The 16705-nt window shown below is 42.6% G+C and overlaps 1 protein-coding gene across 6 annotated transcripts in view; it reads right to left on the bottom strand.

Annotated features, from left to right (window-relative positions):
- The window catches only part of FBLN2 (fibulin 2), a 186096-nt gene that overhangs the window by 59616 nt on the left and 109775 nt on the right, over nucleotides 1–16705 (bottom strand). For all 6 annotated transcript variants that reach the window (XM_075939673.1, XM_006125827.2, XM_075939675.1 and 3 more), the window contains exon 3: nucleotides 2870–2981. In XM_075939673.1, the coding sequence (XP_075795788.1) occupies nucleotides 2870–2981 (112 nt within the window). The remainder of the gene's footprint in view (nucleotides 1–2869; nucleotides 2982–16705) is intronic.

The raw sequence follows: 16705 nt of genomic DNA, 5'->3' as shown, positions 1-16705 counted from the left end.
AAACCAGGTGACCCGGTAACAAAATGGCAGATTAAATGCAATGCTGATAAGTACAAAGTAATGCACATTGAAAAACATAATTCTAACTGTACATACAAAATGATGAGGTCTAAACTAGCTGTTACAACTCTCAAAAGAAATGTTGGAGTGATGATGGAGAGGTTTTTGAAAATATCTGCTCAATGTACTGTAGCAGTCAAAAAGCGATCAAAATGCTAGAAACTATTAGCAAAAGGATAGATATAAAGACGGAAAAATAAATAAGTATATGCACACCTTGAATACTAAGTACAGTTCTGGTTGTTCCATTAAAAAATACCTTAGAATTGGAAAAAGTATAGAGAAGGCAACAAACACAACTAAGGGAATGGACAACTCCCATATGATGAGATTTTAAAAGACTGTAACTGTTCATCTTAGAAAAGAGATGATTGAGGGGGGAGTATGACAGACTTCTATAAAATTATGAATGAGGTGATTAAAGAAATGTTAGTAACCCCAATGAAACAGAAGAACCATCGGTTACCCAGCCAAATTAATAGGCATCAGGTTTAAAACAAACTTCACACAAATTTGCATAGTCAACCTGCAGATGTTGTGAAAGTCAAAAGTCTAACTGGGTTTAAACAGAATTAGATGAGTTCTTGGAGGATAGATAGGTCCATGGAGGGTAGGTCCATCAATGGCTATTGGCCACGATGGTCAGAGATGCCACCCTATGCTCTGGGTGTTCCTAATTCTCTGACAGCCAAAGGCTAGGAGTGGGTGACATGGGACGGATCTCTCAATAATTGTCCTCTTCTGTTCATTCCCTCTGAAGTATCTGGCATTGCCCAACAGGCTACTGTGCTAGATGGACCATTTTCTGATCCAATATGGCCATTCTTTATATTCTTATTGATGTAAAAGGGAGGAGCATAAACCCTGATTTATTCTGGTGCAATACATCTACTTTAAGAGTTTGTAGTGGTTTGTACATTGATATAGTTATCCCAGTGCAAATTTCCTTAATATTGACAAGTCTTGAGCAGAATTCTTCTGTGCTGTAGAAGTTACTCCCTATTAATTTACTGTGATCATTTCTTGGCAGCTAGTTTGACCTAGGTATTATTGGGATCACAGAATCCTAGGGCTGGAAGAGACCTCAGAAGCTCATTGAGTCCAACCCTCTGCCCAAAGCAGGACCAACCCCAACTAAATCATCCCAGCCAGGGCTTTGTCAAGCTGGGACTTAAACACCTCTAGGGATTGAGATTCCACAACGTCCCTCGGTAAGATACATGCAACTTTATTCCCATAATGTTACTGAGAAAAGTCAAAACTAGTTAAAATATCTTTAAAATATTTTAAACAAGTGTTAGTTCATGGCATTAAAATGAGGAGGGTTGGAGGAAGGAAGAACAAGTTATCCCAATCTAGTTTTTGGTTGTTTTTAAACTTATGATTCTTGGGCATCGTGAGCTAAATATGGTGTCTTTATTATCTATCCAGAAGGTGGGCCTTTCACTTCACACATGTGCTGCAGTGAACCCCCCCAAAACTTTTGCAAACTTTATAGTAACTTGAACTTCACATCAATAAAAACATTTCCATTCATAAATTTTCAATTCCCCAACTAGGGAATTGTTGCATCATGGAACAAGCAAAAGTTAGTCTGGTGGGCAGGTGAATAGAAAACATTCAAGGAAAAGCCATGCACTGCAAGAGGTGGTGTGGGTGATTTAGTTAATAACACCCCAGCCTTTGACTTTGTACTGCTCTAATGCCCCAGCATAGTGCTACAGGATTCCTCTGTTGAGACAATCTGGGCTCTTCTCAACTGGTGTAAACTAAGGTCCTAATACAGTAGACTAATACAGTAAATTCAGAAAATGACATGGGGTTGGCAAATGTCCTCATTACCCTTCATTACTCTTTCACTGGTTCTGTTAATAGGCCTGGCAGACGTTTTCACTTTTAAGTGAACTAGATCCTCTCCAGAGGAAGCAGAGCAGGGACAGGAAGAGGCACTGGGGGGGACAATAAGGCCCAGTGGTGCCCCAAATTTCAAGATGCCCTACCTAACTGTGCATTCTGAGTATGGGTAAGGACAGCTCCGGATTTACTGCTGCTTTCCACCAGCAAGAGTTCAGAAGTAAGAGCAGAATGTTAAAATGCTGAAATCGGTTTAAAGATTCCACGTGGTTTTCAGATCTGACACTCAAAATATTTTGTTTCTAGTTTTGCCTCAAGCTTCTTTTTCAGACTAGAAAGAGAAAATATGAAATTGAGTTAAATTCACATGTTATCTGTATTTTCCTGCTCCCTTCTTACTGTCATATTTTTCTCCTCCATGTTGGGAAGAGTGCAGTTATCCTCATTCACCTACCACAGGGCCTTGTGTGGCAAGCATTTCCCTTGATTGCCATGGGGATATTTAAGGAATACTGGTACAGGTGAGTAAGGGCATCAGAATCCAGTCTTTAGATTCTCCCACCTACCTGATTAGTTGTCAAATTTACCATTTAATAAAAAGTCATGAAAATAATGTAATATGTGTCATACAAAAAGTGTCAAGAACATTTGGCTACACTCTCCTAAAACCTAAAAACTCCACCCATCTGGGTACAACAAGGACACAAAACACTAGACTTTGTTTTTGAGCAGCAGGGGAAAAAAAACTTTAAAAACTTCAGTTTACATTAGGTTCTAGATCTTGGGAGGAAAACTCTTCCCATTCCGCTCTGACATATTGTCAGTCAGACAGCAGTCTGAAGGATGGACTTGGTCATAGCTTCCTGGAGATTGGCCAGTTCATGCAATTATTAGCCTTCTTCTAACGTAATGTTCACTGCATTTCTCAGGATTACTTTGACTTTGGTTTGCTTACCTGCAAATATCACCATCAGCCCCACTGACTGGGATTTCTGTGCATTCCCCGTTGTCTATAGCCCACTGTTGTCCCGCTGCACAGCAAGTTTCAATTAAGTCCTTTGTAGAACCTGAAAGAAAGGTAGATACGATTTGTGAGTGGAGTTTCTGTTTTTTATTAAAAATAGGTTTCAAATAATTACACTTTTAAAATCAGCTATTGGTTAATAAGTCTGGCTTGAAAATGTATTGATAGGAATACACATATGGACTCTGTAAGGCTGCAATGCTATTAACACTGGAGAGGTACAGTATATATCCCAGTTCTACCATCTTTCATGTACCAGGCATATAAGTGGGTCTAATGCAGGGGTAGACAAATTCCAGCCTACAGGCTGGATCCGGTCCGCTGGGTTAGTCCGTGGTGGGCTCATACCTCCAATGTATATCTGCGCCTCCGCAGGGATGGAGGATCGCAGTTCTGGTTAGCCGTGAATGGCAAGACGTGAGAAGTGGCGTCCTGGTCTGCAACACTTCCTGCCTCTTACATTGGCCGTGGACGATGAAGGTATCAAAAGGCTTCCCCTTTCAACAGCCACCAAGTCCACCAGCAAAATCCCAGGTCTATTTTACTTCTGGGAGGTGCCCTTTTAGCCTATATATACATACTAGATGCCAGCTACAAGTTGCAACACATAAATATTAGGAATGCTTTCTTCAATGATTAATATTAAAGTTCTAACGGGTTGTCTACATGGTGCATAAGTATGCACCAGCTGAATGTAAATTCTAATGTGAACCAATGTGTTATGCACTGTGTGTCGGTGTGAACCTTGCGGACGAGCACTAACAGAGCTCTATTTCAAACACCATAGCAACGTATACACAAGAACTTATAGTGTGTGCCGGTAGGGTATGCATGGAGAGTTTGCAATAAATGGTAATGCATATTAGAATTTACACCTAGCTGGTGAGCCCTAGCCCACCATGTGGACAAGCCCTAAGTCCTACTCCTATTTTAATGAACTATGCATCCATGATTCTTTGTTATTTTGGCTCAATGGGAAAAAACTTCTTCCTGACCCCAGTGTAAGTGACTAGAGCGGCTCACAGCATCCCAAACACAAAGTGCCCATAGTACAACAACAGAGAAGGAAGGGGGGGGGGGCAGCTGAAGGGGACAAAAGGCCCCCAATAGGTTTAAATTAATGGGGGAGAACAAAGGGGCAGAATCGGCACTCAAGCACACACGCACTCTGCATGGCCAATAGAAGATGGCGGGCCCTTGGAGAAGGGGCCCAGCCCTACATTCCCAAACATGCCCTACCTTGCTTCTTTCTGGCCTGTCTGTTCCGTTGCCAGTCTGACCAGTCTTCCTCCCTGGTGCAAAGGGGCAGCTGGCATTTGGGTTTTCAGCATTTAGAAGACAGCACAGTAAGAAACAGTACAACTAGAGCTCTAGGGGTTTAATCCTTCTCCCATGGAAGTCAATTGGACTTTGTGTATTGACTTAAATAGAGCGAGTTGGTCCCATGTCTATCATGAAATGGCTTCCATAGCTCTGCACTGAATGCCTGCAAAGCAATCACAGTTTCATCAAAGGCTATCCTTATCCCTATCTCCGGGAAAGGAATATCTTTAGGGATTGATCATTCCAAAGATATTTAGCAGTACAAAACCAAGGGCAAACCGAAACTTGTCCTTAGCACTTTGACATTTATATAGATGCATCTTCACAGGTATATTATGTTTCTTAGTTGTTTGTGTGCACTGCACATACAAACACTTATGTGTTTGACGTTTTGGGAGGACAGAGGTAAGTATAACCAATGAACAGATGATTTACTCAAAACGAATTTAATAGACCTTTCTTTGTATTATGTTAAAAAGGAACAAAGGCAGGATTTCATAGAAACAGCTTCTATTCCTGGTCTGATGAGACAAAAAAAGGGCTGAGCTATCCATCATGTAGGATGGTCAGACATATTAGAGCACATTACATTTGCTTTTAAGGAGACAACTAGAAGTTGTAAATGGGAGGACAGCCATCATTTGTTTGAAGATAAATGCATCTTTCAGACATCCAAAGACCATCATAAATATCATATTTGATTCCATTCTCATATGAACGTAGTTTGTTAGCAAACTGTTTACGTATTATGCGGACTCCCCTGCCAGTACTTGGACTGTCTAACATGTAGGAGAGGAAACCCATTAGAACTTGCACGTAAGTACTACATACCAGATATGCATGAGCATTTCCTCGATCTATCGCACATGCACGCCTCTGTGTTGCTATGTTTCCCTGAATTACACAATATAAATGAAATGCAATATACGAGTAGTAAAAATACACAATGATAACAAACTGTGAACAAATGTTCCTTGTTCTGGTCTCTGGGAGTTAACAGGATTTAGTTAGGGATTTTGTTCTGTAGATTTTGACAGATGAAGTGTTAAGAAATTGTTTCCATAAAGTGGATTAAAGTTTTGTCCATACAGCATTTGGTTGGAATATAAGCCTAGGGCTAAATTTGATGCTTTAGTTGTTTTAAACCACAATAAAAAGACCTGGGAGACATAGCACTGGACTGGCTGATTAGCTGATGTATAGCACAGGTGTAAATATCGTAAAAAAAGATGGAAGTGTGGAACATTGAGCTATTTCATATATTTTCCCTATTAGATTGATTAAATGCTCAGGAATAAGTGAATTTCAACATATTATACAGGCAGTCCCCGGGTTACGTACAAGATAGGGACTGTAGGTTTGTTCTTAAGTTGAATCTGTATGTAAGTCGGAACTGGCGTCCAGATTCAGCCGCTGCTGAAACTGACCGCCAGTTCTGACTTACATACAGATTCAACTTAAGAACCCCAAGCGTCCCCAAGTCAGCTGCTGCTGAAACTGATCAGCGGCTGATTCCAGGAAGCCTGGGGCAGAGCAACTCTGCCTCGGGCTTCCTGTAGTCAGCGCTGGTCAGTTTCAGCAGCGGCTGACTTGGGGACGCCTGGGGCAGAGCATCTGGGGTGCTGCTGGGTTGCTCCAGTAGCACCGCTCCTCGCTCCTTGGCGCTACTGGACCAACCCAGCAGCATCCCAGCTGCTCTGCCCCAGGTGTCCTGATTCAGCCACTGCTGAAACTGACCAGCAGCGGCTGAATCAGGACCTGGGGCAGAGCAGCTGGGGTGCTGCTGGGTTGGTCCAGTAGTGCCCAGAGCGGCGCTGCAGGACGAACCGGCAGCGCCCCAGTTGCTCTGTCCCAGGGTCCACAACAAAAGCCTGGTCTGCTGGGGGGGGAGGGCACACTAGCTGCGCCCACCCCCCCCAGCAGACCAGGGACACGGGGAGCAGAGCCGCAGCTTCATGGGCACTGCAGACTCATTGCATCATGTTCCTATTATCCTCTGTAGGCCAGATTCCCAAGCAGACTTCACCACACACAATGCACCATGAGCAAAAGGGTTAGTGTATCATGAGAGATTTAGTCCAACCACAGGCTACACCATCCCGTAAAGAAGAACGGGAGCTTTAGACTCTCACATGAAGCTCCACAGTGACAGTTCCAAATTGAATTAATAGAATCATAGAATCATAGGACTGGAAGGGACCTCGAGAGGTCATCGAGTCCAGCCCCCCGCCCTCAAGGCAGGACCAAGCTCCGTCTACACCATCCCTGACAGATGTCTATCTAACCTGTTCTTAAATATCTCCAGAGAGGGAGATTCCACCACCTCCCTTGGCAATTTATTCCAATATTTGACCACCCTGACAGTTAGGAATTTTTTCCTAATGTCCAATCTAAACCTCCCCTGCTGCACTTTAAGCCCATTACTCCTTGTCCTGTCCTCAGTAACCAAGAGGAACAAATTTTCTCCTTCCTCCTTGTGACACCGTTTTAGATATTTGAAAACCGCTATCATGTCCCCCCTTAATCTTCTTTTTTCCAAACTAAACAAGCCCAGTTCATGAAGCCTGGCTTCATAGGTCATGTTCTCTAAACCTTTAATCATTCTTGTCGCTCTTCTCTGTACCCTTTCCAATTTCTCCACATCTTTCTTGAAATGTGGCGCCCAGAACTGGACACAGTACTCCAGCTGAGGCCTAACTAGTGCAGAGTAGAGCGGCAGAATGACTTCACGAGTTTTGCTTACAACACACCTGTTGATACAACCTAGAATCATATTTGCTTTTTTTGCAACAGCATCACACTCATATTGACTCATATTCAACTTGTGGTCCACTATGACCCCTAGATCCCTTTCCGCCATGCTCCTTCCTAGACAGTCGCTTCCCATCTTGTATGTATGGAACTGATTGTTCCTTCCTAAGTGGAGCACTTTGCATTTCTCTTTATTAAACTTCATCCTGTTTACTTCAGACCATTTCTCTAACTTGCTACGGTCATTTTGAATTATGTCCCTATCCTCCAAAGAAGTTGCAACCCCACCCAGTTTGGTATCATCTGCAAACTTAATAAGCGTACTCTCTATCCCAATATCTACATCATTGATGAAGATATTGAACAGTGCGGTCCCAATTATTTTGGTTTTTTAGCTAAAATATTCTGGAGTTTGACTTTTCATCAAAAAGTTGAAATATTTTGTGGAAAAAAATACTCCATTTTCCAGGCATCTTTTATAAAGGCCAAGGAAAAAGAAGAATTATTTAGGGTGAAAGGATTAGGTTGGACACTAGCAAAAACTTCCTGTCAGGGTGGTTAACCACTGGAATAAATTACCTAGGGAGGTTGTGGAATCTTCATAATTGGAGATTTTTAAGGGCGTATTAGACAAACACCTGTAAGGGATGGTCTAGATGGTAGTTGGTCCTGCCATGAGTGCCTGGGACTGGACTTAATGGGCTCTCACAATCCCTTCCAGTCCTAGGATTCTATGTGAGTTGTTCTTATTACAGATGTGTATGCCAAGAACAGGACTAATCTTGTGGATTAGGAGAGAGAGTCTTCTACAATCATCCAACAGGCAGGTGAAATACACCTGAACTTTTTGTTTCAACCGATAACCTTAATAGCATAAACTATCCTGTGGCTCAGTTAGAGGGCCAGATCTTCCTCTGACTCCATCTGGGGCAAATCAAGAGTGACTCCAGTGAAGTCATACTCGTTTTTTACTGATGTAATAAAAAGGAATACCTGGCTATAAAGGCCAAATTCATCCTTAGTGTAACTTCATTGCTTTCAACGGAATCACATACTCGTGTTATTTTAATATTTTTATATAAGGAAAGAATTAGGTCGTTGTGCTATAGGACTTTGTTAGCAATTTTCTCTACGGTAATGACTGCAGAAGACCCTGGGTCAGTAATATTCAGTTCAATAGTAACACCTATCACTTACTGTGCAGAAAAATAAAAATAAAGTGAGAAGGAAGTGCCTCAAACTGTATTTAATGATGCTTTGTTCCCTTTCAAGGCATGACAGGGTAAGACTCCAGAAGACACTAGCTGACATTGGGGCCCTGACCGATCATCATCCCCATGTGGAGATGACATGAGGTCAGGGTGAAGAGAAGACACTGAAGTAGGACTTCCTAACTTGCATGGGCCCAGGTTCCCATATTTGTGTAGACATACAGGAGAGAATGGGACCCTGACAAACTACATCTGACTTCACAATCTACATTATCTCTGCAGTTTGTAGATTATGTTAACTTTTTTAATACAATTTGACTTTTGATAGCTTTACTGTGTATCTGAGTTATTATAAAACAGGAGAAGGATTGTATGCACAGTTAAATGAGACAGCAGATGAAAACTGGTACCAGACAATTATTTTTAGCAGGGTATTTCTAGTTTCAGTATACAAGAATACAGAAAAACTCATTAACTTGTACTTCAGTAATCAATGTAATTTATAATTATAAACATACAAATTAGTAATCCACACCCAGAACTCAGCAAACTCAATTTCAAATGTGCTGTACTGAGGTGCTGTGTTATTAAGTTGTCGTTTTTACAAAATATAGTACATTTCATTATGACTCATGAATAATTAAAAGTAAATTTTAGGTGTCAGAATAAATTAACATTTTCCCAGCATTATCCTTGCTTTTTTATGTTCATTTATCTCTTTAAAAGAATTTTACAAAACTGAATAATTCCCAATAGCTCTCCCAGTCACTTGTGTGAATTTGTGAAATTCTGACATACACGACTGAGACTTGTGAATGAAGATAGCAAAGTAGAACTCTAAACTGACTGGATGTAAATAATGTTGCATGTGACAGAAGACATTTGAAATTTGTCTGATTTCCAACAGATCTTGCCTCCTTTTGTCGTTCGTCTTTCAAAAGATTAAAAGGTTGATGTAAAAGTAGATAAGTACGTATTCAATACTGTAGTAGGATGAGGATCTGTGCCTGGCACCTTTTGGGGTTCTCTATTCTAGGGATGTGAAGGACTAGTTGATTAATCAACTAGTCGACTAGTTGCTCCCCCCCCCCCACACACACACATACCCTTCCTGCCTCTATCAGAAAGAGGCAGCAAGGGGGAGGGGAGAGAGGGCCAAACCCTGGGCTCCATGCGGCACTGCTACTTTGAAACGCCACATGCAGCCTGGGGCCAGCTGGGGTGTCCCCAGGCTGCACACAGCGTTTCAAAGTGGCAGTGCCACATGGCGCCCAGGATCAGCTGGGGACTCTCCCACTGACCCTGGGTTCCGTGCAGTGCTGCCATTTTGAAACATTGTGGGGAGCCCAGCGTCAGTCTGTATGCAGCATTTCAAAGTGACAGGGCCGCGTGGAGCCTGAGATCAGATCAAGGGCGGAGGCGTCCTATCGACTAATTGAATAAGTCAATTAGTTGAACGTCCTTACTCTATGCTTGACCCTGCTTATGCTATGTCTTGTTTGCTGTGCCTCTTTCCTGCCTGCTAGTTATCCAGTAAGCTTTCACCTAGCCAGCACGCTATCTGGTTGGGATTAACCTGAAGCTGGTGTGTGAAACAGAAGGAAGACAACAAGCGGGGTCTATCCATAGGGCCATCTCACTCCATATTAGGATGGCTTGGGGATGGACTGTTGTAGAGATAGGCCATACCCAAGAACTGCCAGCCTAAGAAATTGACACCAATACTAACCCTAGCCCCTACAACACCCACTAAATTGACAGTATGATGGATAGTAATGGAAACCCCCCTTCTGTAAGGTAAGGGTTAGATGGACCTTTAGTCTGACCCAGTATGACTGTTATGTTCTTATGTTCACTCTAAAGTTGGTCAAAACGCTGAAAAATTGACATAATATTTCATCAAACATTTCAGAGCTCTTTTTCCCTTGTCAAAAAATAAATTTTGGGTGAAAAATTGTGTCAAAAATTGTTAATATCCTTGACTTTACAATAAAGTGCATGCATTACTTATCCCACCTGCTCAAATACCACAAAACATTGCTTGCAAACATTTGAATACCAACATACTATTTGAGCCAAACAGTTTATTTAGTCTGTGTTTGCTATCTGCAAATATTAATGGAGTTGGTTTTTAATTTATACCTGTATTTACTGAATGCCTGTTATTAGCATAAATAAATGGATTCATTTTGCTATGAGCCATATTTTATTTAATTGTTTTAAGATGTTTCAGCCACCTCATCAGGAAAATAACATGTGACTTTGTTGACTAATCACACAACATGAATAATGAATAGCAAGTAGTGAAGCAGAACAGTTTCTGAATAACTCATAGGTTGAAATGTGTTTGTCCAAGTCCTGTCCTAGCAAATAGTTATGACTAATGGATTAAATCCTGGTCTTTGACTTCAATGCAGCCAGGATTTCACCCAGTTAATATTGGGCCTCGTTTTTGTTTATACGAAGGCCCCTTTACATCATTCTGGTAACACAGAGAGGCCTAGAAGTAGGAGGGAATGTAACTGGGTGTATCTACTTACTATAAAAGCTAGCGAAGAAGCTGGCAGCTTGCAACTGCTATAAATAGCTATTTTGCATGCCAATGCCTTACCCACATAGCTAAGACTCAGGACACGTGTAACTAATGCCTCTTTGGGTGAGGCACTCTGCCTCCAGTGCTCCTCGACCATCTCATCTAGAGACTGATTTATCTGCTACAGCCTTAACGAAGAGCCTTTTAATGAACTGAAAAACACTTTTGAACACATGCAGTAGAGGTCCCAGGAATGAGCTCATTTGCCAATGATTGGGATCTGTCAGGATTAAACAAATGCCTTTTGTGAGGTGTTTAGTGTCCACCTGGCCCATTAAAGACACTGGTCTGAGTGGCTGAGGGCAGCAGGACCACGCCTTTAATTGCTTTGCTTATGTATGGTATTCCTGTCCCAGCTCCCCTTGTCTATGGTTGTCTTCTAAAATTGCATAATCTCTGGGGCAGGCAGCATATTGTTCCAAATGGAAAACACCTTGCACAACCATACAATAAAGCATCACATTATGCTCAGTCCTCTTGGAAATTCACTCTCGGAATTCACTGGCGCAAACCCCACCTCTACCACAAAAATCATCTGAAGAAGTGGGTTGTGCTCATCTACATGTTTTGTTAGTCTTTAAAGTGCTACTAGACTATGTGTTTCCTGTTACAAACTCGGCTACCCCTCTGAAGCTTTTGAATAAGAATCAATATTAATGTAAATATACGCTGGCCAATTATATTTAAGGAACTGGACCCAAGTACTGCAAAGGGGATTTCTTAAAATTGGGCCAAATGCTCCATAGTTTTAAGAGTCACTGAAATCGTAAAACCAACTGACACTGGAGCAGACACTTACCACTTACCAGACACTTACACTTGAAACTATTTTTATTTTACCAGACCAATGTAAAATTGGGAAATACATATCACAGGGTCCACTACTCACTGCTGGTCTGGAGCCGGATCCTGTTCTCTCTCTCTCTGATCTGCAGTCCCTCTCCCAGGAACCACGGTGTCCTCCTCGTAACTTAATCCTTCAGCGAGGTCACTCATCAGTGTTACCCCCTTCCAGGGCATCAAAGTCCCTTCTCCCTAGAAGGCCTAGGAAGTCTTCCCTCTCACTGCGTCCATGCCACGGGGCTGGTACACAAGCCAGGGCCTGCCCTCTGCTGTGGGTTCCACTTCGTAGACCCTCAACTCAACAGTTCTGGGCTTTCCTCCCAGCTCTCAGTGCTCTTTTCCTGGACTACTTCCTATCATACTTGGTTTCCCTTCTCTCTCAGTATGTGAGCCCCAAAGCCCTCCTCCCAAAGATTGCCTGCTGCCTGCTTTCCTATAGTCTTCCCCAGCAGTTACTGTCTGTTGCCAGCTACTTGGCTTTATGCAGGCCCCCACCTGTTCCTGCATAGATGAGCCTGCTTTCAATGAGTTCCCTGTTCCAGGTATAGGCAGTGGAGTTAATTGGCCTGGGATGAACACCCCATCACATCACAATAGAAAGTTATTTTAAAAGGTGGATAACTTAACAGACAATATGGATTTTTTTTTACAACAGATAAATGACAGATTTCATAGGATGCATTTACATTTTATGTAAGTCAATGTATGGTCAATTGTTAGCTGCAAGGCTGCACATACATCTTAGGCCAGGTCTACACTGGCATAGAAAATCATTGTCAGATACAAAATTCCAGCTACAACAATTGTGTAGCTGGAATCGATCTTCCTTCTGGGGCAGACCCACAGCAGGATGTTGACGGAAGAAATTCTCCCATCAACTTTCCTTATTCCCTGCAGTTGCAAAGAATACCGCAGTCAACAGGAGTGGCATCAGCATTCGATTTAGCAGGTCTTTCCTAGACCCACTACATTGAGCACCAGATGATTGACTGCTGCCATGTCAATCTCTGCAGCAGTGAAGACAATCCCTTAAAGTTGTAATGATGCTATAAAATGTTGACAATTCACTTATTTATATTTTGGAGTCAATGTTCACAGCTCTGTTGGGCTGAATTTTGTACTTAAAGCAAAGAACATTGCATTTTCCCACCAATTGGAATATTTACTCTGAGTACTGAATAATTATTAGAGTGTTTACAAGAAAATTATTAGTTTACAAGTTAAAGTTGATCTGGGTCCTTTCAGAAAATTAGCACTCTGTGTCAGACACTATTTTGTTCTGCATTGTCAAGTTAGGCATTATCCATCTATACAAAAATTGCAGTGGTTAATCCAGAGTTGATTGGATGCAATCAGTAGTTTCTGAAAATAAATTTTAAACATGGAGCTAGACCCTCAGTTAGCTTAAGTAAACACCTGCATTAACCTCAATGGAACTACATTACTTTACACTAACTCAAGATCTGGGTAACAATATATAGTAGTATGTAGGGCTAATAAAGCAAGCTTCAGGGTTATAAATGAATCTCCCAGATGACAAACACAGGACAGATAATGGCTTTGCCAAGTAGCACAATAAAAGGATGGCTTCTGAGCCATAGGGAACAGCCTTAGACTAGTTTTCTTTCACAATTTTTCAGTATTACTTGTTACAATCAAGTATCAAAATCTGATTAGCAGGCCAGATTGCCTTGCACTCGTGTAGCCATTTACACCAGCACCAAGAATGGTAAATGCTTACCCCAAGGTGCAGGGCTGCACACAGAAGTCGTCTTTATGCCTTTTTATCTACTGGCAAATTTTACAGTTTTGTGTGCGTTCTGTTCACAGAAACATACTCTTCGACTATTTTTTTAAAAACAAGTACAGTCAGCCCTGGCAGTGGCTCAGAAGTCAGCTGCACCCTCTCCCCCCGGCTATACCCCCAACAATAAGAACCATTTGCATACCCCGGAGAAAAAAATAATACCCGATACAGAAATAAATTGCATAGTTTCATACTCCTGAAAGTTTGTTGGTAGTAACAATAAAAAAAGATTGCACCAAAGAATGACAATTGCACATTGGTGGTGGAGTCCTTAAGGTATTGAAAAGGTCTATTTTCAATAAGGTTTATTTGTTATCTGCTCTACTCCCTTCCCCATTTAAAGCACAAACAGGACACTCTGAATATTGTAACTCTTCCCTATAGTAAACTATCTGTTATTTTTTATCAGTAGTTGGTGATATTTCATTATATTCACCCATTGAATAGCACTACTTGGATATGCGGGATAGCATGTTCTTTACTTTATCTCAAAAGGCAAGTACACATTTTAATTGGTGTAGATAAAGGAAAAGGAGGTGAAAGTGATGATATGACATTGAGACTAGATATCTTCACTTTGAAATTGAATTTCCAGTTATGTAAGAGCATCTGTTCTGACATTTGTTTTGTGCAAGGAACGAGCAGAAATGAACACACAGGAGGGTATTTATTTCGTACAGCAGGGGTGGGCAATAATTTTTAAGGGGGGCCATTCCAAGATTTTGGCAAGTGGTCAAGGGCTGCGCTTCTATGCTGGGGGTGCAGGGTCTGGGATGGAGGTTGGGTAAAGGAGGGGTTTGTGATCTGGGGCAGGGGCTTGGGGTGCAAGGTCCAAGAGGGGGTATGAGTGCAGGTGAGGATTCTGGCCTGGGGGAGGGGCACAAGATCTGGGAGGGAGTTGTGACCTAGGAGAAGGGGGAAATGGGTACAGAGGGTTTAGGTGGTGGGCTAGGGCAGGTAGTTGGAGGGGAAAGAAGAGGTGGGGTGCCAGAGGCAGGCTCTGGCTGAGAGGCGCGTTCTTAGGTGGCTCCCAGCCAGCAGCCCTGCAGGAACCTGAGGCAGCCTGTCTGCTGCAGTCCCAGGCTCGTGGGATCACTCTATCACGTGACTCTGGTCTGGTCATGGGAGAGGGGAGAGAGGCAGGGAGGCTTCACACACTTCCCGTGCCCCCAACAAAATTTCTCAGCTCCTATTTGATGGAAATTGGCCAATGAGAACTGAGAGATTTTACTGGGCGTAGGGCAGCACATCAAGCTTTCCTCTTCCCTCCCCAGGGTCCAAAGCAGAGCGTGAGCTGCTCTCTGCCTAAGGGTTCTGGGGAGGCAGCTGCAGGCCGGATCCTGTAGCTTGATAGGCCGGATCTGGCCTGCTGGCTGCCTCTTACCTACACCTGTTGTACAGTGTTGTGTATGTGTGGGAAATGAATTCTAACTTGAGACTACTGTATAATCCTAGGAGTGTCTAGTGATTAACCTTAAACTCCATTGAAGTTAAGCTGGCATTTAAGCCTTACTTAGCACATTGTTTGTGGTCTGATCATGGTTTACTTCTCATATCAGGGGCACACAACTACAGTCACTTGAGACAGAAAGATGATGCTGTAATTCATAATGCTGCTGAAAAAAAGGAAGCAAACATCATTCTGGGGTGTACTATCAGGAACGCAGGAAGCAAGACATGAGAAGCAATTCTTATGGTGTACATAAGGCCTCAACTAGAGTACTGTGTCCAGTTCTGGGCACCAGACATTGGGAAAAATGTGAACTAACTGGAGAAAGTCCAGAAGAGAGCAACAAAAATGATTAATGGTCTTGAAAATAACCTATGAGGAAAAGATTAAACAAACTGTGTTTAGTCTGGAGAAGAAAAGAGTGGGGGGAACACAATAACAGTCCTTAAGTGCATAACAGGTTGTTATAAAGAGGAGGTAATAAATAATTCCCTTTAACCACCAAGGGCAGGACAAGAATGTCATGGGCTTAAATTGCAGCAAGCAAGGGAGATTTAGGTTAGACGGTAAGAAAATTGGCCTAATTGTAAGGGCAGTTTAAGCACCGGAATACAATTACCTCTGGAGGCTCTGAAATCTGCATTCCTGGAGGTTTTAAGCAGTTTTGACAAACACCTGTCAGGCTGGTCTAGGTAAACTTAGTAGGCCTCAGTGCATGGGAATGGGCTAGATCAGTGTTTCCCAAATAGTGCTCCGTGGAAAGTAAGGGTTCCACAAGAACCTGATCACCTCCTCCCCTCCAGGCCAGTCTTAGGAGTGGGTGAGCTGGGCAGTTGCATGGGGCCTCCATTTTAAAGGGGATGCTGTGGTCTATGGGGCAGGCCAGCGTGGTTTTTTGGGGGGAGGGTTTGGGTCGACAGTTTTTCCACTTTTTTTTTTGTGGTCAACCAGTTTCCCCTGGCTTTTTTTTGTTGTTGTTTTGTTTGTTAAAGGGTTCCATATCCAAATAAAATTGGGAAACTCTAGACTAGATTCTCTCTCTTTTAGCCCCCCATTCTATGATTCTGTGATCCGGTTGGCCCTGTCCACCTAAGGGAGTCTCGGGTTGGCTGTGTTACTCACGATAGACGCCCTCCATTCTTCTTCTTGGGCTCTTTCATTTCCCAAGCCAGGATTTGGGGCTTGTCCACCCGGGGAGATATACTGGGCTAAGCTAACCTGGACTAAAGGCACTCCTGCTCTGGAATACGAGTGTCCACACAGTAGTTACACCATAGTGAAAAGAGAAGTTGGAAACGAGAAGTCTGTGAGGGGACATGATTACGGTTTGCAAATATCTAAAAGGGTGTCTCAGAGAGGAGGGAGAAAAAATGTTCTCCTTGGCCTCTGAAGCAATGGGCTTAAACTGCAGCAAAGGAGGATTAGGTTGGATATTAGGAAAAACATCCTAACTGTCAGGGTGGTTAATCACTGGAATAAATTCCCTGGGGAAGTTGTAGAATCTCCATCATCTCCATATTTAAGAGCAGATTGGACAGACATCTATCAGGGATGATTTAGATGGTGCCTGGTCCTCCCATGAGGACCAAGGACTGGACTTGATGATCTCTCGAGGTCCCTTCCAAGTCTAGTATTCTATGAAGTTAAGTATTTCCCTGTCAGGTGAGGATGTTTCTCACCCTCCTCCATTTTAGGGACTTGGGACTGAGGATGAAGTGATTAAGTGTCTTGCCCATGGTCACAAAGGAAGCCTGTAACTACTGAGCTGTGGATTGAACCTACACCTCCA

This window comes from Pelodiscus sinensis, chromosome 11, assembly GCF_049634645.1.
Source record: "Pelodiscus sinensis isolate JC-2024 chromosome 11, ASM4963464v1, whole genome shotgun sequence".
Taxonomy (NCBI): Eukaryota; Metazoa; Chordata; order Testudines; family Trionychidae; genus Pelodiscus; species Pelodiscus sinensis.
This window is presented reverse-complemented; position numbering and strand designations above follow the sequence as displayed.